The sequence below is a fragment of the Conger conger genome, chromosome 11, assembly GCF_963514075.1.
Source record: "Conger conger chromosome 11, fConCon1.1, whole genome shotgun sequence".
Classification (NCBI taxonomy): domain Eukaryota; kingdom Metazoa; phylum Chordata; class Actinopteri; order Anguilliformes; family Congridae; genus Conger; species Conger conger.
Genome location: NC_083770.1, coordinates 43,097,917 through 43,125,748, shown reverse-complemented (window position 1 = coordinate 43,125,748; position 27,832 = coordinate 43,097,917). Strand labels below are relative to the sequence as shown.

Sequence of the window (27,832 nt, the reverse complement as noted above, 5' to 3'; positions counted from 1 at the left end):
AAATACATCACTGTCTATAGTAGGAGTAAGCAATTCTGGTCCTGGAGGGTTGGTATTTTTGTTTCCACCAATTATCCAGGCTAAATCAGTGTACACACCTGCACTGGTCCCCTTGCACATTAAATAACAGAAAATATATACAGCCACAAGAACAGTCTTTGACAGTCATTTTTTTTAGCTTGATGTAGCTAAATGTTAGATGGCATGAATGTTAGGGCTATTTAAATAACTAGTCCAGAAGTTGGCATGAAATCCAGAAACAGCTCTGGTCTATAGTGTTTACAAAACTATGAATATGTTATCAAAGTTACATAGCGCAGCTGCAGGCTTTCTCACATCACCCTGTGAAAAAGTATCAGTGGGGCACAAGCTAGTCCTCTGCAAAAAATGTAGATTAAAATGATAAGAAAATCAACACTATAGGCCACCAAAATAATTGGTTACAAAGATTCAAGTCTGATTCTGCAGAAAGAAAAAGAAAAACTTTAAAAAGTTCAGTTTCTGTGTGCTTTAATTTTTACATATACATCATTTAGCTATGGCAGGAAGAAATGTATTTGGATGTATTGTAACATTACTGCATCAAGTTAAAACCAATGCTGAACAACCATTACTGTTTTCACTCAAGAGTGGCCTAAACATGAGATATAGTAGCGCCATAACCTCCTTCCAACCAAGGCAAAGACCTAGGATAATAGGCTTACCACCAATGTAGGGGGAGACCATTCCAAAATAATACAATAGTTTGTTTTACACTCAATGTAACTGATAGTTTACATTTGTCTTTTGGCCTTGCAGACAAACACAATGAGGTGAGCTTCAGAATACCCCTCCATAGAAAAATACTGAGATTACTTTCTCCTTGCCCCAAGAGCAGCTTTTAGCCCACAGGCAAAGAAACGATTACAGGCTGCCAGAAGGTGTTCATCTAAAATAATTATTCTGAAACGTTTTCAGATGTACAAAGTTAGTCGTCCTGAGACCAGATATTTCAAACTCCAGTCCTGGAGGATTTTTGTGATTTCATTTCTATCTGCAGCCAATTTAGACCATGAAGCAAAGTGTACAGACTCTTTCACCAACCAAAGCTTTAAATTAAGCACATAAGTGCAGGAGTACTCCAAAAACCAGCAGACTGGGGTGCCGCAGTGGCACACGGCTAAGGCATCAGGCTACAGTGGTTTATGGTTAAGGCTTCAGGCTACAGTAGTGCGCGGTTAAGGCTTCAGGCTACAGTGGTGCACGGTTAAGGCTTCAGGCTACAGTGAGCATGGTTAAGGCTTCAGGCTACAGTGGTTTATGGTTAAGGCTTCAGGCTACAGTGGTGTACGGTTAAGGCTTCAGGCTACAGTGGTGCACGGTTAAGGCTTCAGGCTACAGTGGTGCACGGTTAAGGCTTCAGGCTACAGTGGTGCGCGGTTAAGGCTTCAGGCTACAGTGGTGCAGGTTAAGGCTTCAGGCTACAGTGGTGCACGGTTAAGGCTTCAGGCTACAGTGAGCACGGTTAAGGTATCAGGCTACAGTGGTGCATGGTTAAGGCTTCAGGCTACAGTGGTGCACGGTTAAGGCTTCAGGCTACAGTGGTGCACGGTTAAGGTATCAGGCTTTAGTTTTATGCAGTTGCCCACTGAGGATCTGGCCCACCAGCTAGATCCAAGAATGGGGGGCACATGAGGGAGCGGCAGTAATAGTGCTAAAGGTGGACAGGGGGCTCAGCAGGAAGGATTGCCACATGCAAGCCTCCCTGATTGCCGGGGCTGGAGACAGCATGGCACAGCTTGAAGGTGTGTCGTTCTCATTAAGGCTGCCAGGGGGCAGGCTTGCGGCAGTGCACATGGGAATTGATATAAATAGGGTAATGGGAAAAATCAGAAACACATTTATATATATATATGAGGGCTACACTGTCTGCTGTATATATATATATATATATATATATATATATATTTATATATATATATATATATATATATATATATATATATATATATATATTATATATACAGCAGACAGTGCATCCCTCCAGGATTTGAGTTTGAGATCCCTGCCTTAGAGCATCTGGACTGAATGAAGTTTTCACTTGTCAAGCAGAAGACAACTTAAAACAAGCTAGTATTTTGTACTTCAGGGAAAAAAAAAGAAAATATTTTAAGTTTCCTTATAAGTGCCAGTTTCACAAACACAGATTAAGTCTAGTAGTAGACTAAATTACATTTTGAATGGAGATTCTCTGTACAAAACTCAAGTTATTCCATGAGTAAGCATAATATGTATCTGTAAAACCGGTTCTAAAACACTTCAAGAAATGTTTTTTTTGCAGTGTAATATGATTCTGTGGTAAAGTATCTGCCAAGTTCCAACTGTTGGCTGCGTTCCTATTGCAAACCATTCTGTTGCTTTGGCAGAGCGTTACAATGGAGACTAAAGCCATAAAGGAAAAATATTTTCCTCATTACAATGAAGCCATGACCTGCAATTATTAAAATAAACTTGTCCTCCCTGTCTGAGCTGGGCTGGGCTGTGTTGTTATTAGCAAATTCAAATATATCCATTTTATGCTGATGACTTAAGTAACAACCATCTCCTGCTGCCATCTACTGCAGAAAAGGCATTGTGGATAATAGAAACATTTACATTCTAGGCTTTGGGAAGAGCAATTTACAATTTTTCTTTGACAGTTTCAATGGCTGAAAATTCACTGAAGCAGTTGTTTTAAAGTGCCTTGGATAACAGAAACGTTTACATTTTTGTTTCAATGGCTTCACTGAAGGAGTTTAAAAACCTTGTTCATGGATACAAATGTGTCACATGGGAATTGAACCCAGGATGGCACTGTTATATCTATTATGTTACACATCTGCTGCACTAATAAAACACTTGTGTTTTCATCCCACACACTGTTTTCTATGAATCCACATGAATGCATTCAGCTAATTTACATCCAGACCTGGCTAACAAGATGAGTGGGGATTTTGTTACACCAAAACGAAAGCACTAAAACAAATTAACTGAGCTAAGAAAAATACGAACACATATAGATTACAATCCATTCCAAGCCTTAAGAAGAAAAACCTAAAATAATAATAAATAAAACCTGTGTATGTCCATAAATGTACAATAAATCATTTAATTTCCAACATATTTATATGAAACATATTCTTCCTATAGACATTTCTTAAAGACAAAACAAACTAAATAAACGATGCATATACAAATGATGTGCTTGCCAAGTAGTCTTAATGTATAGGGGATTACCCTGCTTTAATTGGGGAATAGGCCAACTGGATACACAATTATGTCACAGTAAAACCATTGCTATTCAGAAACGGTAGCTAGCAGAGATCTAAACTACAATCTAAGTAAATGCAAGTTCATTTAATTTCGATTATTTTCATTGTTCTTTAGGACCTCGCTGCCAACCCAATTTATATTTGCAAATTCACGGCTGCCATTCAGCTTTTCACCCGTAACACTGGATTTTCTTTTTTTTTATCTCTACCAGAAAGTATTTTTTCTCGTCATGTTTCATTACAGCGCCTGCGCAAACTGTCTGAGTCACGCGAAAGCCGACTCACTCTCAGCACATCCTTCCACCTTGGGAAAAACAATAAACATTTTTCAGATGTATTTGGGTAGGGGGCATTTTCATATATTAACACTTTGAAAAGTCTGGACGGCCACGTGTTACTTAAATGAGAAAATAACACAGTTATATCAGAATAGCCTTCTTTCGACTTCCCTTTTCTGTGGAAGAGGACATTCTGGAGCGCTTTGGGATTATTTTTCTTATTCAGTTGCGGAGGAGTATTGCAGAGGGAGGGGTGGTAAGGTGTTCAACATGGCGGCGCCCTACGGAGTGGGGCAATTCTAATTGGTAAACAGGTCTATTTAATGAATACATTACTAACGAGAGTAACTGTTTTTGTCTTATTTTGCAGCATGCTTTCAGATTTTGTTTAGTAGTTTAAACTTGTCATGCTTTGTCACTGTTATAAAAACAATACTTTGGTTAGTTCAGAACCTAGCTGAGTTGCTGACTGTTGAACGCTAGCTAGCTAGCCTGCTTGCTAGCAAGCGTAGCCAGATATCTAACTTAAATGTTCAACCCAGCCTGCCTTTATTTTATGCGGTTTAGTCTTTCAGTTATAGCCAGCAAACGAATTGCACTTCAATGTAACGTCAGAATAATTAATACTTATTGTAGCGGATGCAACAATCCATTTTGATCAGCTGCTTTGATAGCTAGCTATTTTGCTAGCAATGCATTATATTGTGGTTATACAAAGCTTGTCACACGGGTGTAATAAAGTCTGGTCGGATGCGCAAAACTTTCCAACCAGCCAAATCAGTTGGCGTGCAAGCCGTATCATTGTCTGCAGCGTCAACGTCCACCAAAAAATACAGCATGATTTGCTTTGAGACGCTGCTTTTCTAGTTTGGTCGCAAGACTGAAATCGTGATCAGAATTATTCGCTTGCATAATGCCCAGTGATATGATTATCTAAGTTGGTTTGCTGTGTGTGGACATACAGATTGTCAAGTCAATTCACTGCAAGTACGCGGTGTATGTTGTTCAAAGTGCCATATCAAGAAAATAATGGTCATGCAGAATGATTGAATTTCTTATTGATGTCAAGAGTATAAGCACTCCATCTTGACAGCTAAGTTAGAATAATGGAATATATTAAGAAATAAAACATGCTAATTCTATTTCTCCGGTTTTAGCGCAGATAGAATTGTCATGTTCCAAGCAATGCTGCCGTTTGTTATTGAAAGGTAAACGCTAGCTAACTGCTGACATGTCCTACCAAGGTATTATCAAATTCATACGATCAATCTTATTTGGGGAAAAAGTTTCAAGCCAGTTAAACCACTTCTCTGTCATTAGGCAATATTGTTGTATTTTCGTGAACAGTACTGGTTAGTGCGTATGCGGTGTGCTCCCATTTCCTGGGATGAAGCAGCTAAATATCTCATGTATGAGCTAAAATTTCAGTTAGCTAAGTATTTGGTAGGTTACGCATTGCACATATCTTATGATTGACTCTAGGACGTTTGTTATTGTGAGTGAGTTAAATTCTTGTAAGATTAATAGTGGCATTTCCCACCTCCCCGGCCCTTGATTATAAGTTACTAGTTGCGAATGTTACTTGTATGTCATCACCGTTGCTTATTGTGCAGCTTATTTTCGGCTAATTTATTTGGATTTCTAAGAATGAACGTTCCATGTCGCTTCAAATTATATCATGGCTGCTTTGAGGTTACATTACGAATAGCCGTCTCAGAAACGTTAGTAACCATGCAACTTTTATTTCTCTTCTTGCAAGAATAACTCTTAAAATGTTTTTTGTGAATTTCAAATAAGGGTATGTGGCACCTAGAGTCAAATTAAATGTGCACGTACTAGGCTAGTTCTTTATATATGCTGATTTGAAACTCACCCCTATTCAGGTATTCTGAAAATTGTACACCACAATTCAGAATTCTGTCTCCTGCTGTGGAACCTAACCCATAGTTAAATTTCATGTGACAGTGAAATATTTCTGGAGGACATTAAGAGACACTTACGTACCGTGCATTCATTTCTTTGTTTAGCCTTTTTTCATGCGAGTAAGCTTGTTATACAAAATGTTCTAAGTATTATGAATTTAGCATTGCTCCTGTTAAATAATTCATGACAATATAATGGAGTCCAGTATTGCTCTGGACCCAGTTCGTAGCCCTCAGGCTAACAAACGTAGATGCCTACAGTGTTATCTGAGCAGAGGTTGCTGAGCAGAGGTGTGTGGGCAAATATGTGACCTTCACATTATTTTCTATCCTTGAAACAGTATTACGTAACATAAGCATTCCTTGTGTTCGCTTAAATGTGGTCTGCTGTTCTCATAGGGGGTTATGTGCTGCATCAGTGGATTGCATGCTTTTTGCGAGCATTGTGCCTTGTAGAGGTAAGACTTTATGGAGAGGCCAGCAGGAGTGTTAAATCTCAAAGCCATTTCTACACTTAGCTAGCAGGACTCTCAAAGTCCAAGCATTGAAATATAAAACTGTCATGCAGGCACCCACGCGCGCACACACACACACACACACACACATACTCACACACACGCGCACACACACACACACACCCATACCACAGGTGGCCAGATTGAAGGTCAGTTGTGATTGGCTCAGAGGGGATTTCTAGGAAATTGTGTGTTAGTGTGTGTAATTCCCCAGCTGAGACTGTCCGTCAAGCCCCCCCTCCTCCCCCCCGCCGGACCACTGTTATGTGGCGCAGGGGGTTCTTGTTTGAAAATAAAAATGTTGTTAGACCGTTATTTTAGGTCATTTGATTGAGATTGAGTTTGCTCCCAGTAGAACTGTTTTCACATGCTTTGGACATCGCAACCCCCTCCCCCACCCCCACCCTCCCATTCTTCCTCTTCTACGGTTTGTAAGGACAGTGGCCCTAACTCAGGGCTGGTCGAACTGCGGTCGCGGGTTGTCCTCGCCTGACCGAAGCAGATGCGTTTGCTTTGCCGTTCGTCTGGTGACTGTTGGTCTGGTCAGGAAGTGAGGACACTGGTCAGGATATGCGACATCATTGTTTCTGTGTTGCTCAATGGTCAAGTTGGCTTTTGGTGATAGGACAGATGACGTGGTACTCGGTTATGAAAATATAGTCTGAAGATCTGAACTGTAATGACTGTACTGGGGAGTGTATCACAAAGCAGCATTGCAGAGTTTGAAGGATGAGCTCACAGTGTAAAACCCAGAATCCTTTGAAAACTGGAACATGGACTGGAGTGAAAATGGCGGTGGACTCGGTGGACGTGTCAAGCTAACTCTGTAATCCTACTTTGTGATATACCCCCCTGGACTGCTTGAGTGAAAAAATACTTAAATGGGTCACTTCCAAAGCAAACAACGAACAAAGCAAATGTTGTGGAAATTACTGTCAGACAGGGTATGTGCAAATCAAGGAAATTATATTCTCTTTGCACACGCCCTGTTCTATGAATATGCTTAATAATTATGTTGATGTGGCTATATCTGTGCATCTTTCAGTAGCAGAAATTCCACTCTCATTGCAGAGCACTTCCAAGTCTTACAACATGCAGAAGTTGACTTTTGGTTATTTTACAAATCTACTTCTAGTAAAGCCTGTGATGACTCAAACAGTTTTACAGTTGGAGTGCTTTCCCATCTGCAGCTGGCCAGGGAATCGTACCTGGGCTGCTGCAGTGATACAGTGATACAGTAATACAGTGAGACAGTGATACAGTGCTAAGTGTTGTAAACTGCCCAACAGTTTGCAGTGGCAGCGATGCTGCTAACACTTGTGAACCAGCATCAGACCTGGGGCATCAGACCTGGGGCATCAGACCTGGGTCATCACACCTGGGTCATCAGACCCGGGTCAGATACGTTATTGTTTTGGATTCAAATACTTTCCTGTGCTTGATTCATCCTGCCTGGTGTAAATGAGCCAACCGAGAGGACTACTCTGCTCTCTGACTGCTCTCTTTTATTCTTTACTTTTCCCTCAATGATGAGCAAACATGCCGGTGTGAGATTACCCGTTTGACGCGGGTTTTGCTCTAGAGGGCAGAAATATAGCTAAGCGCTTTTTCCCCGTCCCAGCAGTGGAGCCTGGTCCCGGGACCCCCACCCTGGACAGGACCCCGTTCGAGCGATAGGCGCGACCTTCGCCCTGGACCTCCGTTACCCGGGCTCGGTCTCCCGTCCCCCCGCACCATGGCCCGGGAGCAGCCCAATGTCGGGGACCTGCTCCCCCTGCTGGAGACCTCCGACCTGCAGCAACTGGAAGAGATAAAGGGCCTGATCAACGAGCAACTCAACACGGGTGAGAGACGCCTGCACACAACGTCACTGAGGGGGCAGTCTGTGGCCTGTCGGACTGGGCGCTCCATCGGGTGTAGAGCTGGCCGATGCACAGTACAATAATGACGGAACGCCGTTAAACGTCATCACCACCATGTGCCGCATATTTGCATTTATTTTTTGTTTTTTTCTAATTATACCTGATGCGCTAGTAAACGTAGAAACTTCAGAGGCTGCGTGAAACTAGCCGTAAGTCGCTTTGGATAAAAATGTCAGCAAAATAACATGAGAGCCTTATTCAGGTTCCCAGACTGGTGCAACTGTTTTTAGAGCTTTGTGTTGGGTGCTTGAACTGATTCCAAGTACTTCTGCACGTCCTTAGTTTACTACATGTACACTGGGCCTAGTATTGGTGGAACTGTCTGACTAGCTTTGTTTTAGTAGCGTTAACTGACTCTAGTACAGTGGAGAGCCCTTTCTAAAGCCTTGCTTGAGCTCATTCAAGTCATGGTGGAGATGTTCTCATCTTTTCCTGAGTTGAAACAGGAAGTGGTGTGTGATGCTGGCAGATTGGTTGCTGCCCTTTCTCTGACCTGCTGCTTGTGTTCCCTCTTTTGATTTTCTGTGTGTATGTGTGCGCATGTGTTTGTGTTTGTGTTTGTGTTTGTGTTTGTGTTTGTGTGTGTGCGTGCGTGCGTGCGTGCGTGCGTGTGTGTGTGTGTGTGTGCGTGCGTGTGCGTGTGCGTGTGCGTGTGCGTGTGTGTACATGCAGAACGAGGGTCAGTGCTGCTGAACGGCTTGGTGGACTATTACCTGGAGACCAGCTCCTCCCAGGCTGTGCAGATCCTAGTCTCTGTGAGGGAGCCTCATGACAAGGTGAGGCTTAGACAGCACTCCCCTTAATCAGCACTCCACTTAAACAGCATTCCCCTTAATCAGCACTCCCCTTAGACAGCATTCCCCTTAAACAGCATTCCCCTTAATCAGCACTCCCTTTTAGACAGCATTCCCCTTAAACAGCACTCCCCTTAATCAGCACTCCCCTTAGACAGCACTCCCCTTAGACAGCACTCCCCTTAATCAGCACTCCACTTAAACAGCATTCCCCTTAGACAGCACTCCCCTTAAACAGCATTCCCCTTAATCAGCACTCCCCTTAGACGGCACTCCCCTTATTCAGCTCTCCCCTTAAACGGCACTCCCCTTAAACAGCTCTTCCCTTAATCAGCACTCCCCTTAAACAGCACTCCGCTTAAACAGCACTCCCCTTAATCAGCTCTCCCCTTAAACAGCACTCTGCTTAAACAGCATTCCCCTTAAACAGCACTCCCCTTAATCAGCATTCCCCTTAAACAGCACTCCCATTAAACAGCACTCCCCTTAATCAGCTCTCCCCTTAATCAGCTCTCCCCTTAAACAGCTCTCCCCTTAAACAGCATTCCCCTTAAACAGCACTCCCCTTAAACAGCACTCCCCTTAATCAGCTCTCCCCTTAATCAGCTCTCCCCTTAATCAGCTCTCCCCTTAATCAGCTCTCCCCTTAAACAGCACTCCCCTTAATCAGCACTCCCCTTAATCAGCTCTCCCCTTAATCAGCTCTCCCCTTAAACAGCATTCCCCTTAGATAGCACTCCCCTTAATCAGCACTCCCCTTAGACAGCACTCCCCTTAAATGGCTCTCCCCTTAATCAGCTCTCCCCTTAATCAGCACTCCCTGTCGAGTCATCAGTTCACAGTCACTGCATACATGAGAATAGAATCAGCTATCCTGCTGAAACCCTCTGGTTTTGTTATTTTTCCCCTCAAAGTATTTGTTCTTACTCCACTTTGTAAGATAAAACAAATTGCAAATGGGAGGAGGCGAATCCAACTGTTAACAGGGTGCAAATGAGAGAGGAGCGAACATTGGAAGCGAAGGTTGCGCTCGCTTTTCTTGAATTGATTTTTGAAAACCCTGATGAAGGCAGCAGGTGCCAAAGTGCTGAATGTGTTCTGCCATATAAAATAATGCCCAAAGAGTTTCTTCATTTAGAAAAATGCTGATTAAATGAAGTCCTCTCAGGAGCCATGGGTCTGCTTCAGATGCAGTTTGCTTTTTAATGGTCAAGTAGTCGATTCATTCCAATCAAAATGGTCCACGCTGGTGTGTCCGTTGAGGTTACTGTAATTAATTCTGGAGTTAATTGGCTTGAATAGCTGGAAATGTGGCTCTGTGAAGACAACTTGACTGGTGCCACTGTCATGAAAGTTCATGAAAATGTGAAGGACAGTGTTTAAAAGTCTCCTTGTGAGCTGTAAGTTCAACTTTTTTTTATAATCCCAGAAATATCTAAATACAATAACGGATAAGTTGTGGCTTCAAAAACCATGGCTGCTTGGGCCCCCATTTCCTCATTATCTTTCATCTTCCTCCGCTTTCAGCACGGCCACTGTTGTGGCCTAAATGATGTCTTTTTATTTTGTACTTCCAAACTGTGAAACTGTATGAGCATTCTGCTGCTGAGCACTTTGCTGCCCAGTTCAGTAATACAGAAATATTGCAAGCAACGCCATACAGAATGAGTCACGGTTGGCCCACGTGTATATGTGGGATGGGGAAGTAGTATTTAAGTCCCGGTAATAATGTGTGTGTGTGTGTGTGCGTGCTTGTGTGTGTGTCTTTGTGTATGTGTGTGTACCTGTGTGTGTGTGTGTGTGTGTGTGTGTGTACCTGTGTGTACCTGTGTGTGTGACCCAGCACCTCCTGGATAAGATGAACGAGTGCCTGAGCAGACAGCCCTGTCGGCTGCCCACGCTCACCCTACTGGGCCACGTCGTTCGCAAGCAGCCGTCCTGGATCCACAAGATCGCCCGCTTCCCTCTGCTCAACACCCTTCTCAAATGCCTGAAGGTATGCTGGGTATTGGGCCGGGGTCATAGGTCCTTGACAAGCGCAGTTCATTACAGTGGCAGTGCTCCTCTGGAGGTGTTTTCTTTTTCTCAGTTGTCTTACTCGTGTGAATCAAATCACCAGGGAGGATTTATTAGCTCCTTTTTCTTACTTTAAAATCTTAATTTTATTAAAAATGAGCTGTATTTGGATTTGCTCTTTAGACCGATGGTTAACCAGTAGCTCTTGAGCAGTTAAACTGACTTAGGAACAAAATGAAATGGTTGCAATGAGATGGAACCAGAGCCATTAAAATGGGTAAAAGAATTTGATTTGTTCATTGTTCTTGTCCGTACTGTACAGAGCAGAAACATCTTTCGTGTACGGCATTGTACTGACTGTTTCCTATCTTTAAGTGCGTCTGTGTTTTGCGTGGACCCTGGAGTAGCCTTGAGTACCCAGGCAGGCTAAGAGGTCTGAAGCGCTGTGTTTGTGGGTGGCGTGGCAGGCGGACACTGACGTGGTGGTGCTGATAACTGGAGTCCTGGTGCTCATCACGCTGCTCCCCATGATCCCTCAGCCTGGCAAGCAGCACCTGTACGAGTTCTTCGACATCTTCGGCCGCCTGGCCGCCTGGAACGGCAGGAACCCAGGTGTGTCAGCCGCGTCCGCCCATGCACACCATAATTACCGCCATTTCCGCCATGTGGTGAATCGCCTCTATTTTTGTCTTTAATTACACCCAATGCATTAGTAAACATCTAAACTCTGTAATCTGAGGTGCAAGACGATCACCATCTTCATTAGCCAAGCCCAGAGAGACCGTGTGTGTGTGTGGGTGTGTGTGAGAGAGAGCGTGTTTGAGAGAGAGCGTGTTTGAGAGAGAGAGAGAGAGAGAGAGAGAGAGAGAGAGAGAGAGAGAGAGAGAGAGAGAGAGAGAGAGAGAGAGAGAGAGAGAGAGAGAGAGAGAGAGAGAGAGAGAGAGAGAGAGAGAGAGAGAGAGAGAGAGAGAGAGAGAGAGAGAGAGAGAGAGAGAGAATGTGTGTGAGAGAGAGAGCATGTGTGAGTGAGTGAGGAAAAGAGAGCGTGTGTGTGTGTGTGTGAGAGAGACAGGGAGAGTGTGTGAGAAAGAGAGAGATAGAGGGAGAGGGAGTGAGACGGGGTAAGGTTTTGATCATCCGTTGGTCTCTGCGGGACAGGTCATGTGACGGACGTGTACCTGATCCACCTGCACGCCACCGTGTACTCTCTCTTCCACCGGCTCTACGGGATGTACCCCTGCAACTTCGTCTCCTACCTGCGCTCCCACTACAGCATGAAGGAGAACGGCGACACCTTTGAGGAGGTGGTGAAGGTGAGGCGCGGGCGGGCTGAGCGGAGTCTCCTCCCCTCGCGGGTGCGGCGCTAACGCTAACGCTCTCTGCTCTCGCACTGCAGCCGATGCTGGAGCACGTCAGGATACATCCTGAGCTAGTGACCGGAACCAAGGACCACGAGCTGGACCCCACCCGGTGAGAGCAGCACAACCGCTACACGTGTGTGTGTGTGTTTGAGTGTGTGCATGCGTGTGTGCGTGTGTGTGCGCGCGCGTGTGTGTGTGTGTGCGCGCGTGCGTGTGTGCAACTCAGCTTGTGGGAGTGTGGAGTTTGGGGGGACATTAACTCAGGAGGTAACAACATTCACATGGTTGCCGGTTCATTCCCCCGCCCTGGGTGTGTTAAAGTGTCCCTGAGCAAGACGCGTAACCCCCAACAGCTGCAGACCAGCTGGTCAGTGCCTTGCATGGCAGCCTGTCGCCATTGGTGTGTGAATGTTAATTGTAAAGCACTTTTATCCAAAGTGCTTTGTAAAATGCAGTCCATTTACCATACTCTCAGCTTTGAGTTATATACTTCAGATAGTCTCTTCTAACTCCCCCCCCCCCCAATATGGCGCAGGTGGAAGAGGTTTGAGGTCCACGACATCGTTATCGAGTGTGCCAAAGTGTCTCTGGACCCCAAGGAGGCGTCGTACGAGGAGGGATACTCCACCATGCCGGATCACTTCTCCACCCACCTGCAGCTCCGCCCGCTGGACTGCACCGCCAGCCCCTACACTGACCTGCACAGCAGCTACGGTCCGCAAGCGCACACTCACATGCACACGCACATACACACTCGCACATACACACACACACGCGCATACACACACACACGCATACATGCACACATACACATATACACACACATATATACTTACGCACACACACATACACACGCACACTTGCACACGCATGCACCCCCCCCCCCCCCCCCCCCCACACACACACACGTACAAATGTGCATGCAGACACATACACTATGGCTACACGATATGAGGAAATGATGTTATATGCAAAAACATTTAAATATTTTGATGACGATACGACTTGCGATAAACAAATACTGATCTGTGCAGAGTTCTATTGTCTTTCTGCTTTAGGTACACTGCTAATATAGATCCCCGACAATGACTAGCCTATGCCCATTGAATAAACAAAAATGACATCAATTTCATTCTATTCATTGCAGTTTCTTGCATGTTCATATCTCGATGCCGATAAATATAGGATATATCCTCCCGCCCTTATACACACACGCACACACACACAAACACCCATGCTCACACACATACACAAACGCAAACAGGCGCCCAAACGCTTGGTGATGTCTGCTTTTTTTTCTTACAACCCAGGAAGTTCCTCCTCGACCCCGTATTCGACCCCCCGCCAGCCCCTGTCCCTGCCCATGCCCCCTCTGTCTGGCACCCAGCCCCCCCAGCGTAGCCCCCAGACCTCCCGACAGCAGGTGAGCCCCCAACCCGCACAGCAACCAAGTACAGTCTCAACGTGGAAATGCCACCCTGCTGCCTGGCCATCTCTCGCATATTTACAGCTATTTACAATTGCTAACAAACATTTTTTGAGACCAAGATTACTTTTTCAAAACTCTGCACACAGTTAGCAGTACGTGGACCAAACTGTGAACTATTTTTTCATTGCTTTGACAAAAAACGCATTCAATTAACGGTTCTTGATTTAATTTCTCACTCAAGCTCAACCACCAATAACACTATATTATTATTGTTATATATTAACCATATTGAAAATCTCATGTATTAAATCTAGTGAAATGTTTTTAAAATCTTGAGCTTGCAGATAAAACATTTTTATTTTCTATTTTATTCTTTTATTTCTTCAAGATAACCAAGAGCAACCAAGGATGAAAAACGAGCAGCTCTTTTGCTGCGTATATATATTTTATATTGTGTATATTTTGTGTCTTTCCTCATATTGCTTATTTCACACCTGCTCCCAAACTGCTTCCCCAGAGCCTGAACTGTGAGGGTGGCTGTGGGGCCAAGGACCCCATCTGGAGCCCCTCCTCCCTCTGTGGCATGACCACGCCCCCGTCTCGCCTCTCCCCCGGCACCGAGCCGTCCCAGAATGCCCCTCACCCGCTGGGCCGAACGCAGAGCGTGTCAGGTAAGCCGGTCAGGGCGATGAGCCACCCACGCCTGCCCTTCCACACACCTCATTCAACAGCTAGAGATTGCGTGATTGAGCTGCTAATTAGTTGCACTAAGAGTGCACGCAACCTCAGACTGGGGTGAAGGTTCACCTTTCAGCGAGACAGTGACCAGAAGCACACAGCCAAGACAACGCTGGAGCGGCTTCAGAACAAGTCTCTGACTTAAGCCCAGACTTAAGCCCCACCTGTGGAGAGACCTGAAGATGGCAGTTCACAATCTGACAGAGCTTGAGAACCTCTGCCAGGAAGAGTGGGATAAAATGTCAAAATCCTGGTGTGCAAAGCTTGTAGAGACTTGAAGCTGTACTTTGCTGCCTTCTACGGAGTACTGCGCTTAGGGTATGAATACAAATATAAATGATTTCAGTTTTTAATTTTTAACAAAAAAAAAAAAAGAAATGTTTTCTCTTTGTCATTATGGATTATTCAGTGTAGATAGATGGGCAAAAATAGCGATTTTGTCCATTGAAAATGAAGTCTACAACACAATGAAGTAAAGGGATCTGGCTTTCTGAAGCCACTGTATATCCAGGAACAGGGTGAGTTTAGGTTGCTTTCATTTCTCTGCAGGTGGCAAACGGACTCCCTCCTCCAGCTACCCTGCCACCTCCTCTCCTCCCCCCTCCCTGAGCGATCACATGTCCGTACCCGCCAGCGCCCCTGCCCCGCGCAAGGTAAGCCACTAGTTTGTTGGGTGCAAGTGTGTGTCTGTGTCCAAGTGTGTGTCTGTGTCGAGTACACGCAGTGAATGGCCTCTGCTTTAGGAGGTGTCTCTGTTGTTTAGCCTGTGATTAGAATGTTCTTAAAGGCTCACTTGCATATCTTTTGTGTTTTTGAGCTTTCAATTTGTGGTCCATACTGATTCAAGTAAAACAATGGCATTGTTTTTGCCATTGTTTTTGCCACTACTTTTTCCAAGTTGTTTGTGAAACAATTTCCCACTTTTTTTCCCACAATTTTGCATAATTATCAGACGTTGCTAAATGTGAACAGCAGTAGTGGACCTCAGGTCATGGAGGTGGAATTGGTCTCGGGGGGCAGGTTACGGACTTCCGGATAAAAAAAATAGATGGCCTATGGAAGAAATTAATGGGGTTTTTCCTCATTTCTTCTAAATAATGTATAACATTTTGACATTTCTGTGCATGTGGAAAAAAGAATGCTTTTCGGCAATTTTTATAATCTTTAAAAAAAGCTACTTGCTAACGGCTAAATGGTTAGCCCCCCCAGTGATTACTCCAACCACAATTACACAAACAGCACTACCATTCCCACGCATAAAGCTTTTGCTGTCTCCTGTTATTGTGTAATATTTGTACAGTATCTACAATAACTGTTAGGGGTGCCAATAATTTTGGTTTTCAGAAAATGAGATTACTAAACACTCCATTTTCTTTCATATGGTGGTTGCAATTACGTGTGCTTCTCCCTCTCTGCACCTTTTTAAATCTGCAATGGCAGTGAATAGGGGCGGTATGTGTGTGCGTGCGTGCCTGATGTTATATTGCCTTGGTTCATCTGCAGGAGGATCGACCCACCGAATCTTCGAAGCCCCACCTCCAGAGACAGGAGCCAATCAGTGAGCAGGAGAAGGACAGTGGTGAGATGGCCAATGGCAGAGGTCAGAAGTTTTGAGGGCACCGGTGTAGAGGGGGGGCGGGGGGGTGTTTTTGTTCTCTTCCGTTCTGTCGTCAGAGTGTGTCCTGGCAGTTAGCGAGCGGGTGTCGGGCTTCCCCGATGCTTCACTGAAGCCGGGTTTTCTGTTGCTGTCGTGGTCAGATCCCCTGGGCGAGAACATGAAGACCATGACGCTCACGGAGCTGTCCGCCTTCATGAAGGAGCAGGAGCTGGACCTGCAGCAGCGCCCGGAGAAGGAGGGAGAGGAGGGTGAGGAAGAGGGGCTGACACGGGAACGACCGGTTTCTTCGCGTTGTGGATTGCGCGCCGTAGTGGCGAGCGAATGGGGTTTCTCGAACCCGCGTAATGGGCGGAGCTACAGAAAGCCGTCGGTCATGTGCTTGCTGAACTAGTCAGCAGGCTTTGCACCCGACAGTTACTGGTTCAAGTCAGTGAGTTACTGGTTGAATATCACTGCTCCACCCATTTGGTGTCAAAACGTCATTCCCCCAGCACTAGTGGAGGGCTTTAGTTCCTCGTTGTCTTCACTCACAATTCCTTTGTCTCTCCGTCTCTCTCTTTCCCTCCCTCCCCGCGTGACGCTTGTTTGCAGACGCCATCGCCGAGGAGCTCCTGCAGATCACGGAGGACAAGCGCGAGGCCTCCGGCCTGCGGGGGTTCGACTCGCCGTTTTACCGCACCACCGAGACGCTGACGGGGGCCCAGGAGAAGCCGCCGGCCGCCTGCACCCCCGGCGGCGGCGGCGAGCCGCAGAACGCCACCTCCACGCCCGACAAGCCCGAGGCCCCGCCCTGGGGCGGCGGCGGGGGCGCGGCGGGGGCGGGAGCCGGCCTGGAGCTCTCCTTCCAGCCGGTCTTCACCCCCATCGACCACCCCCTGAGGAGCCGCTTCCCCCGCTGTCCCTCGGGCCCCGAGGACGAAGGGGCCAGCCTGTTCACCCCCAGCCCCTGCGCGGCCCTGGCCCCCGCCTACGAGGCCCTGTTCGACCTGGCGCTGCCCAAGGCCGCCACGCTGTTCGTGGGGAGGCGGACGGTGGAGGCGGCGAGGAGGGCCCGCGGGAAGAGGAGCGGGGAGGGGGGCGGGGGGGAGGCGGAGGAGGAGGAGGGAGGAGACGGGGCGGCGGCCTCCTCGCCTCTGGAGGTGCTGGACCGGCTCATTCAGCAGGGAAACGACGTCCACGACAAGGTGCTGAAGAGGTGAGGGCGCCGCGTCCGCGAGCGTTGTGTTTGTACGCGCGTGCGTGCGTGCGTGCGTGTGTCTGTGTGTGTGTGTGTATGTGTGCACGTGTGTGTGCGCGTGTGTGTGCACGTGTGTGTGAGTGTGTGCGTGTGTGTGCACGTGTGTGCGTGTGTGTGCACGTGTGCACGTGTGTGTGTGTGTGTGTACGTGTGTGTGTGCGTGTGCGTATGTGTGTGTGTGTGTGTGTGTGTGTGTGTGTGTGCACGCACGCGTGTCTTTTCAGGTACTCATCCCAGTTTTTGTTGGCGCATGCTTCCGGTGTATGTGTAGATACCCTTGTTCTTGTGCACATGTGTCTTGTAATGTTGGATTGCTCATGTTTGTGCTTTAATTCGACAGCACTGCCGGGCGTTGACTCCACTAATTTGCCCGAGCAGTTTTAATTGCCTCATTAAAATGTCATTTTTGTGTTTTTAGTCGTTAATCCCGGAAGAACGGCCACTCCGTTGTGACTGTCAGACGTTTGGACTTGCTAAACCCGTCCGAGCTGGGGTGCATGACCTTTAGTGACATAGCTGAATAGGATGTGGCCTGCAAGCATGTAGGTGTGCACCTGATCTGTGTGGAGCGGTCCATCTGCTTCCTGGCACGGGGGTGTTCTGTATTGGTTCGTGTGTCTCATTGTTGAGCTTACCAGACTCCCTACTGAAGTACCCCCCCCCTCCCTCCCCGTCTCTTTGTTTGCTCTTTTTCAGACTGCCTTTGCCAAGCAAGTCAGCTGACTGGACGCACTTTGGAGGTAAACAACAGAGTATTAAAGCAAAAGGTATTGCAAAACCGGGGCGAGAGCAACTATTGGCTTGGGAAAGAGAAGATGAGAAAAACAACCATACACATTTTGTACATGCATACACATTTGTCATTTATTGTGTAAATCGTATATGTGGTTGACAAGTTTAATTCACAGATGCTATGATGCTGAGCAGCACAGATGTCACGCTGTGTAGCTTTCATTCAGTTTTTTTCTCTTCACATATGTTCACGCGTCCATATTGTGTGAACTATGTGGGAATTGCATCCCTTTTTATACATTGGACTGTTGGCTTCTCAGCACTTTGTGATTAGTCAGGTTTATGAAATTGCTTGCTTTGTGCAGGGGTAGTAAATATTTTTCTTCATAATGGCAAGAATTATTTGGTCATTAACTGTCAAGGTCTTCCTTGGCCGACCAGCCCGTTTACAGCTACTGAGCTCACCAGTGCTCTTTCTTCTTAATGATTCCAATACTGTGGTCCTCATGTTGATAATAACAGACAGAATAACTACGACGATCAAAAGCCTAGAATCAAGACTCGATACTGACATTTCTTATACCTGCGCTAAGGAAGTGATTGAACACATCTGACTACTCTGAAAGAGCTGATCAGCCAACTGCCCAATTAATGTTAGTACCCAAAAATGGGGGGGACTATGAAAAAATGGGGTGCAGTTCCTACACAGATCAGCCGATATGGATGTAAATACCCTTAAATTAAGGGAAACAGTCTGCACTTCAAATCCAATGTGTCGGATTGCAGAGCCAAACGGAAATTGCGCCACTGTCCAAATACGTAGGTCCTGTAGTGTATGTTGATATGTATTGAAATGTTCTGATACACAAATGCCAGTGTTTGTAAATTTTTGGTTTCATTTTGTGTAAGAATAAAAAAATGAAAGCTGAAGGAGAAAATGTTAAAACCATTGAAACTATTTGCGCTGCATAGAATTTCTCTGCTGCCATAACCTTCCTGCAATGGCCGCTACCGCGGGTACAGAACTTGAACTTCATACAAAAACCGTTCAGTCGCAAAATGGCTGCCGGTGCGGTGCGACTGCGTCCGTGTGGGGTCCCAGTTCTGATAACAGAGGACGGTCCGTGGTTTGTTGTCACTGTGTGTGCACCTCCTCCCTCCCCCCCCGCCCCGTGTGCTAATTCCCCCGCCTGCCCCCTCTTCCCGCGCTGCTGCGCGCTCAGGCTCGGCCCCCCTGGACGAGCTGCACACCCTGCGCAGCCAGCTGCTCCTGCTGCACAGCCAGCTGCTGTACGAGCGCTACAAGAGGGAGCAGCACGCCCTGCGCAACCGCCGGCTGCTGCGCCGCATCATCAACGCCACCGCGCTGGAGGAGCAGAACCACGCCATGGTAACGCCCGCCTCGCGCTGCGCCACGATGCCCGTCCTGTCCTTTACTGCGCCCTGTGGTTCTCAAACCCGGGATTTATCACTTCTTCTCTCCCCCCCCTTTCTCTTTCCTTCCATATCTCATTCCTTTCTGCTTTTCTTTCTCCTTTCCCTCCCTTCACTCTCCTTTTCACTCTCTCCACCTCCACCTCCCTCTCCTCTCCACCTCCTGTCTCTCTCCACCCCCACCTCCCTCTCCTCTCCACCTCCTGTCTCTCCACCTCCACCTCCCTCTCCACCTCCTGTCTCTCTCCACCTCCACCTCCCTCTCCACCTCCTGTCTCTCTCCACCCCCACCTCCCCTCTCCACCTCCTGTCTCTCTCCACCCCCACCTCCTCTCCACCTCCTCTGTCTCCACCCCCCTCTCCTCTCCTTCTCTGCTCCGCCCTGCAGAAGGACCAGCTGAAGCTGCAGGACCTGGAGATGCAGTACGTCCAGGCGAGCCTGCAGGCGGAGCAGCGCAGGTACCGGCAGCTGTGGGAGGACCGGGAGACGGTGGTCACCCGCCTGCACAGCCAGATCCGCCAGCTGCAGCAGGGCCGCGACGAGTACTACACCAAGACCCAGGAGCTGCAGGTAGGCCCCCGGAGTGCTCACACCCCCTGACCCTGCTGGCAGGCAAAGACCCAGGAGCTGCAGGTAGGCCCCCGGAGCGCTCACACCCCCTGAAAGACCCAGGAGCTGCAGGTAGGCCCCCGGAGCGCTCACACCCCCTGAAAGACCCAGGAGCTGCAGGTAGGCCCCGCCCGCGCTCACACCCCCTGACCCTGCTGGCAGGCAAAGACCCAGCAGCTGCAGGTAGGCCCCCGGAGCACTCATACCCCCTGGCCCTGCTGGCAGGCAAAGACCCAGGAGCTGCAGGTAGGCCCCCAGAGTGCTCACACCCCCTGACCCTGATGGCAGGCAAAGACCCAGGAGCTGCAGGTAGACCCCGGGAGCACTGGCACACCCCCTGCCTCTGATGGCAGGCAGCCCCCACGAATGCTTCGTCTTTTTTCAAACAGTCTTGTCTCGATTCATTTAAGCTACGCCACTTGGTACCGAAACGCATCTGAACAAAATGCAGGTCGTCGCGTTGCCATTTTGCTGGTATGTGTGTGTGCATTAAAGTCTTACTTTATTGACCAGACTTCCGCTCATAAACTCATAAGACGTTAAAAATGTCTCGGTGAACAGTTAACAGCTCTTAACAGGACTTCAGGAGTTTTTGTTAAACTAAGTGAGCCCTTAGAACTTGGATAGTGAGCCCTTGGAGAGTTGAGCTGTCTGGTGTTAGACTATCCCCAGTGTCCTAGCAATGCTTTTAGAAATGTTACAGGACACCAGGGGCAGCCCAGCACTCGACAGCCCAACCGTTTGATCATGTCCTGCTCCGTTCAACCCAGCAATCGTACCCTTGTTTCATTAGCCACCAAAAGTCCCCCGCCTCCCCACCCCATTGGCTGACTGTGCGTTCCCTCTGCGCAGAGCAAGCTGCAGGAGTACCAGAAGAGGACGGGGGAGCTGGAGGCGGAGCTTCAGAGGGCGAACAACCAGGTGTGCAATTCAGGGCACCAGCTCAACCAGCTGTCTGTCAAGGTAAGCTTGTCTTGATTCTTCACTGGAAACCATTTTTGCCGAGTTCTTCTCATAATAAAAAATGGTCAACTGGTAGGTTTGACGATTCTGCTCCCCTGGGCAGGCGCCGAGACAAACGCACGTCTCAGGGGGCACCCTGGACCCGTTTGTGCCCGGGAAATCTCTCCCTGTTCTACCACCTGAGCTCTACCCCTGACTATGGGCTTCGGCCGCATGCAGATTTCACCTGTGAATAATTGAGTTGAACGAGGTTGAGTGCGGTATGCACTCGCTATGACACCGTCCGTAACCCGCTAACTGGGAAACGCTTGTTCGTGAGGAAAGATTTGAGCGACTGATTCCGCTGGCACAGTGTTAACATTAAAAGTGAATGTTAAGAATGTTAAGGATGTCATGGTTGCTGTGAAACTCTCACACATTAGATAAGGGTGTCTGTCAGTTAATTCATACGTTGATGGTTATGCATCTATTTTCTGCCCTCTTCCTTTCATTCTATCTCACCCTCATTACTTCTCTGAATTCTCTCATCTTCCCTTCACTGTCCATCCCTTCCTCTTCCTCTCCCTCCCCCCCTCACCCACTTTCTCCCCCTCTCTACCGTTCCCTCCTTCCCTGGCTCCAGTTGACCAGCAGTGAGACCGTCCAGCAGCAGATGGCTGCCCTCAACAAGCAGCTCCTGCTCCTGGGGGAGGTGAACCGGCTGTGTGTGGAGGAGCTGCAGCACCTGGGGCCCCACAGCAACAAGGTATGTGCGGGAGGAGTCAGCGGGGTCCTCCGCCTGGGCAGCGAGAGAGCAGCTGTGAGCTTGACCAACGTGACTCCCCTGGCACCTTCACAGAGGATCATATTTGCAGGATGACAGTCCGTGCCATCGTGTGTGGTTCACCTAAATGTACTGTGAGCCTGCTGGCTAAAATCACTCCCGTAATGTTAAAATAGGAAATAGTTTTTCACCGTTTGTACAGTACTGTGCAAAAGTCAGAGTGCACCCTTACTTTTATTTACTTTCCATTGAAACAGAAAAAAATATATAATAGAGCAAACATTTAACACAAAATTACTTGAAGGCCTCCACAACTATGCACAATGTCAAATACTTTCAGTATGTTGTGTGTGCACCTTTTGCCTTTATTACAGCTTCCATTCTTTTCAGGATAGTTCTTCAGGAGTTTTTTGAAGAAATCTGCAGTGATATTTTCCTGTGCTTCTTCTAAACACCTCCAAAGTCTTAAAAGCTGGTTCCATTTTCTACCTCTTTCGATCCAAGTATTTCCAAACACATGCAGTGATGTTCACATCTGGGAATTTGATCTGAACACCAGGAGCTTCTTCTTAGCAGTTTGCTTGTGGTCATTATCCATTGTCTGGAGGGTATTGCATGATATTTGTGCAACATTTCATTTTGACAAACACATGAGTGAGTGAACATGTTGGAAAATGTGTAAATCAGTTTTCATATTAGTCATATTCATCTGCATTAGTACCCGATACATAGGCCAAAATCTGTATAATTTCAGAATTCAACCCAGACGGCAAACTAAGAGAAGCAACATAGGGTCGATACAGGTGCTCTGTCACGTTGGATATTGATTTGGACTGGTTCATGTGCAATATGCAGTCATTGGATAAAACAATTCATTAAAGATGTGCTATGTGTCCCACATGTCCCTACATCAAATTGAATCCATCCCGAATCCACCCTTTCACTGGGATCAAGATTATCATGATTTTTGAAATTCTAAGTTTGATAAACAACATTTGATCTAGATTCTATGTACAATTGGATTCTAAAATTGTTATCCCAAATTTCAGGATCTGGATCACATCTTATAGTTTTGAAATGCTACATTTTTTTCATTTAATGGTAAATGGTAAATTAATCGTATCCGGAAATTCATTCTATTCCATTACTGAAAGTTTTTAAATATGTAAGGGCCCAGTATTTAAAAGCTTTTTTTGATAGGATTTCAGTAATCGAATAGGATTAATTCTCCCAATTGGGAATTTGAAAACTAGAAGCTGTTTTTTTTCTAATCCGATCCTACCTAGAATCTAGATCTAGATCATTCTGAAACGGCATGATGTCTAGGGTGCTCCCGGTCAGCAGTGGTGAGTACCTGCCAACAGTGGACCGAGGAGGGACAAGCCATGAACCGGCGACAGGCTGTTGGGCACCATTAATGAGGGAAAGGAAGGCTATCCCATCTCGTCTGAACTGACAGAAGGGCTACTGTGGCCCAACTCGCAGAAAATGCTCATGACAGATACCACAGGGCACCTTCTTGTAGAGTCCATGCCTCGGCGGGTCAGAGCTGTTTTGGCGGCACCCGGAGGACCAATAGCATATTAGGCAGGTCATAATGTTTTGGCTCATCGGTGTACGTCAGATAGGCATGTGTTTGTTTGGTGCAAGTGTAGTGGGGAAAAATACCATGGATAAGGACAGAATGCTACGTTCCTTTGTTACCCGGGCGACTCTGACATCTCGTGCTTAGAGGCCTCCACCACATCGAAATTTCCTCATCCTCCCTCCACCCTCTCGCTTGCTCCGCTCCCACTCTTTCCTTCTCTCCCTCCATCCTCCTCCTTTTCGCTCTGCCTCCGCCTGCAGGAGGTGCAGATGGTGCAGGTGTCCTCTGTGAAGGACGAGGAGAAGCTCCACCAGAGCCTGGCGCAGCAGGGCCAGCGGCTGGAGGCCGCCCAGCAGCGGATAGGGGACCTGGAGTCTCAGCTGGCCAAGAAGGAGCACCTCATCGTGGAGCAGAAGAAGTTCCTGGAGGACGTCAAGAGCCAGGCCAGGTGCGAGCACATCCTCAACCGCGGGTGGCTCACAGCTGTTCGCCCTCACAGCTGCCCCTTCCCTGGCAGAAGTAGTCTGTGTGAAGTGCTTTGTGCCTTTCAGACCCGGGTCATATGCCTATTTGTCTTGGATTCAAATACTTTTCTGTGCTCGTTTGATCTTGGCTGGTGCGATTGAGCCAACTGAGAGGGACCGGAAGGTGGGCGTTGCACTTTTAGAGAGTATTTCATAAGATTCCAATACGGCAGACGAGCTCAGTAATGTGTTTAAAAAAAGGATTTAAAAAGCATTGAAATCCAAAACAATTACGTATTTGACCCATGTCAGGAGGAAAGCTGGGCTATGGCTTGTCCGCTTTAACATACTGATTCTGAGAACACTGTGTGTGTGTGTGTGTGTGTGTGTGTGTGTGTGTGTGTGTGTGTGTGTGTGTGTGTGTTTGTGTGTGTGTGTGTGTGTGTGTGTGTGTGTGTGTGTGTGTGTGTGTGTGTGTGTGTGTGTGTGTGTGTGTGTGTGTCCCCTCCTGTAGGGAGCAGCTGCAGGCCTCTGAGAGCAGGTACCAGGCTCAGAGGAGGGTCACGCAGGTCCTGCAGACGGAGCTCCTCCAGCTCTACAGCCGGCTGGAGATGGAGAGCCCGGCCACCAGCAACTCACCAGCAGGGGGCGCTGAGTCCTTAGCGTCCACCGACTCCAGGTCAGCCGCCTTCTCCACGCTTCTGGCAGGGTCTCTCAGGAGTCCTTCTCACCCTGTTAGCTCAGGATTAACATTCGGGTGGTCTGGGCTTTATTTCATACTTCTTTATAGTGAAACGAAAGGTGCAATCATCGATATCATGATGAGAGAGTCAGGGGTGGAGGTACTAACAGGCACTAACAGGTCTAAGGGGCTCATGGAGGTGTGTGTGTACACTCTGAGCAATTTATTAGGTATTTATTAGACTTATCTTTAAAAGACTCAAGTCTTCTGCTGCTGTCGCCTATCCACTTAGAGGTTTGACGCGTTGTGTGTTCAGAAATCCTCTTCTGCATACCACTGTTGTAATGCGTGGTTATTTGCGTTACTGTCACCTTCCTGTTAGACCTACCTAGTCTGGCCCTTCTCCTCTGACCTCTCTCATTAACAATGCATTTCTGCCTGCAGAACTGCTGCTCACTGAATGTTTTTTGTTTCAGCAAACTCTAGAGTCTCTTTTGTCCCTGCACAAATACTTTCTACATCCGTTCCTAAAGAGAATGACTGTTTTTAACAAGCTTTCCTGTATGGATTTTGCTGTTACCTTCTTCTGATGTGCGTGTGTGGCTGATCTGGGTCAAATGCGCAATTGTTTTTGATCCAGATACACCAGAAGACCAAAAAGTAGAAAACATAGTGTATCTGAATTCAAAACAATGAGGTATGTGACCCAGGACTGGTGTGTGTTAGCGAGCGGTAATGGGTCTGCATGTCGTTTGGCTGACTGGTGCACTGTGTCTGTTTCAGGCCTGAGGGATGCAGTGCCCTAGGGCTGGGGGAGCAGGCGAGGGGAGACGGCCAGGGCGTGGCCACAACAAACTCCTCCCTGCCCCCCATGGGAAACGGCAGGGCTACGTCGCCGGGGAAGCCCCCGGCCGCCGCCGCCGGCACGGCAACGAGCGTCAACGGCAGCCAGGAGCCCCTCCCCTTCCTGCTGGAGCCGCCCCAGTCCCACCACCTCTGCCCGCCCACCAGTGCCCCCCTTACCGTGGGCTCCTACCCCAGCGCCAAGAGCTTCCTGGGCATGCGCGCCCGCGAGCTCTTCCGCAACAAGAGCGAGAGCCAGTGCGAGGAGGAGGAGGAGCCGCCCTGCCCGGCCGGCCAATCCCAGGGCCCGAAGCCTGAGCAGGGCGTGGAGGCCGGCCAATCCCAGGGCCCGAAGACTGAGCAGGGCGCGGAGGCGGCCGCCCACCCCGATGCCCAGCACAGGGCCAACCACCGGGAGGCGGGCGCGGCCGGCGACGCCCGGCAGAGGCAGCAGCAGCTGAGAATCATGGACTACAATGAAGCGCATCACGAGCAAAGCTAGAAGAGAGGGGGAGGGGGGGGGAAGATGGAACGAGGGAGAGTGTCGGCCTGCTGTTGTCATTTCCAACCCCTGCGTGGACAGCAGGATTTCATCTTCGTTTAGTTTACCTTCGCTCGATGGAAAGCGAGAACGGTGTAAAAAAAAAAAGAAAAAAGAAAAAAGAATCTGTCATTTTTAATCTGTTTTAATCTTTGAAGCTGCCCAGTCAGGTTCCTACGTTAGCCTCGCTTGTCAAACTTTCCTGTCTCATCTGCCCAGCCTTGTATCTGGTGATGACTGTGGGATAAGTATGCACAAACCCCCTTAATGGCAAAGCTTCGCCCGTTAACAACTTGCTAAACAAGAAGCCCGCCCTGTGCTCATTTGGTGCGTGAAATACCCGCCACTTTTGATCGCATGGCCCTCTTTTGCATACTTCACCTCAGTTCTCTGTTGTGAGGCTGGATACAGGGCAAGGTGCTTCTTGTATGAGTTCAGTTGGGTCTGTTTGCTCTGCAGATTGTGGGGATGCTCACAGATCAGCGAGAGAAGTGACAAGACCTGTAGTATGACAGTATACAACGCAGATGCTTGAGCTAACATTTTGGAGGCTTGTTTCCCCCTGTCTAAACCGAATAAATTAGTTCAATTTAGAATTACACAAGAAATCCCTGATATCAGGACAAAATTTCTTAAAACCCATACAGTTACAAAAGGTTATATGCATTTGAAACGTAGAAAAGTGAAGCTCAAGTAACACTGACAAAGGCTTCCTGGGAAGAGGAGGCGGGACAGGCAATTACGGTGCGAAGTTAACACGCCTGTCTATTCGTGTGTTTGTGTTTACAGCACATTGCCAGCGGTCAGAGGAGCTCGTTCATTATTGTAATTTTAGAGACGTGTTTATTTTTATCATATGAAATGGACTTCGGTTTTTCCGGTCTCTAGACGCGAGTAGTTTCTGGCAGGGATAGGAAGCATGTGCGCGCGGATCTCGAGCACTGGGTACCAAAGCGAAAAAACGGCTTTCGGATTATGGGCGGACTAAACGGTGTATTAGAGCGAGCCATTATGATAAACCTTTAAAGCGGCAGGTTATGAGACCTCACGCTGCTCTAACCTCTGGGCCCTCCGGAGAGTTTACAATCCAACAGCATCCGCAATAACGAAGGCGGGTATCTCGCGAAGCTGCGTAATGTCCGGCGGGACTGCTGTCTCGTTTGTCCCTTCGGGTTTTCAGCAGTGTGGAGTTTATTATAGTAATAATGCATTGGAGATGGCAATAATGCGACTCCCACGCTCAAACCGTGGTAATAAACCGGATTTTATAGACTGAAACTTGAGCCGGGGTACTGTGTTTGAAAACGGCATGTGTTGCGCTCACTTCGGTTATATGTTCCCTTATTCTGAATTCTCGAAGGATCTGTGAGCTAGTCGGTAACGCATCTTTACATTTTGTAAGATTATTGCCATGGTCTATACCAGGGATCTGCAAGGAATGTCTGACTTCGTAAGCAAAAACCTTTCAATTTCCGCTGAGAACCCGCGCTTTGCGCTCGAGCCTGCCTTCGGCGAACAGCTTCCGGGATTGAGAGCTTGAATGTGTTTTCGAAGATTCTCCCCACAACTGCAGACGAGCAGAATATTAGGACGCATTCATATTTCAGGACATATTCAGTGCTAGTTATTTCTTTGGCTTTTTATGAACTATGCATAGTGCCATAAATTGAATCGGGTGTCGTTTAAGCCGTTTGAGAGAAGCGTTCTCCGGTCAGTGTTCTGTCCACAAGGGGTTGTGGTAGCACCAGTCATTTCATGAACGTACTGAAGTGAATGTCAAAGCATACATGCACAAACCAAGCAACACGACACACAACATTGATGGAAGTGTTTTGTGCACCCATCTTGTGTTCCACAGGCTCACACACACACACACACACACACACACACACACACACACACACACACACACACACACATATTCCCCTGCACTAGATCACCTCACTAATGTGAGCGGACTTCTTTTTCACTTTTTTCATATTTTGTGTCAAAGACTGAGAACCAGACTGTACACACCTCTCTGGGCAGTTTACCTGTTGCCAAAAAAGGTTTTGAAGAAATCTGCCTCCCATTGTTTTTCTTTTTTCTCCCA

At 47.6% G+C, this 27,832-nt stretch overlaps 1 protein-coding gene across 4 annotated transcripts; it reads left to right on the top strand.

The window, feature by feature from the left end:
* Positions 1 to 3,688: 3,688 nt before the first annotated feature.
* tsc1a (TSC complex subunit 1a) lies at positions 3,689 to 27,653 on the top strand. 4 transcript variants are annotated; one of them, XM_061261101.1, is made up of 22 exons: positions 3,689 to 3,874; positions 7,627 to 7,849; positions 8,600 to 8,703; positions 10,565 to 10,717; positions 11,205 to 11,349; positions 11,896 to 12,050; positions 12,134 to 12,207; positions 12,634 to 12,812; positions 13,409 to 13,521; positions 14,045 to 14,198; positions 14,815 to 14,918; positions 15,769 to 15,844; positions 16,024 to 16,131; positions 16,475 to 17,078; positions 17,817 to 17,887; positions 19,076 to 19,242; positions 19,675 to 19,857; positions 20,749 to 20,859; positions 21,482 to 21,604; positions 23,471 to 23,658; positions 24,189 to 24,353; positions 25,140 to 27,653. In XM_061261101.1, exons 2-22 carry the CDS (start codon positions 7,741 to 7,743, stop codon positions 25,699 to 25,701), a joined length of 3,648 nt encoding a protein of 1,215 aa, XP_061117085.1. In that variant the 5' UTR covers positions 3,689 to 3,874; positions 7,627 to 7,740; the 3' UTR covers positions 25,702 to 27,653. The 4 variants fall into 4 exon arrangements, with proteins under 4 accessions (XP_061117085.1, XP_061117083.1, XP_061117086.1 ...); XM_061261099.1 differs by having other exon boundaries at positions 3,690 to 3,874; positions 15,769 to 15,865; XM_061261102.1 differs by having other exon boundaries at positions 3,692 to 3,874; positions 15,769 to 15,865; positions 17,817 to 17,860.
* Positions 27,654 to 27,832: the final 179 nt, after the last annotated feature.

Excerpts from the sequence above, each read along its gene's own strand:
- tsc1a (XM_061261099.1), top strand. The coding sequence starts at position 7,741 with ATGGCCCGGGAGCAGCCCAATGTCGGGGACCTGCTCCCCCTGCTGGAG. Across the intron at positions 10,718-11,204 it reads CCCTTCTCAAATGCCTGAAG|GCGGACACTGACGTGGTGGT; the intron begins GTATGCTGGGTA and ends GTGGCGTGGCAG. Across the intron at positions 20,860-21,481 it reads TCAACCAGCTGTCTGTCAAG|TTGACCAGCAGTGAGACCGT; the intron begins GTAAGCTTGTCT and ends CCCTGGCTCCAG.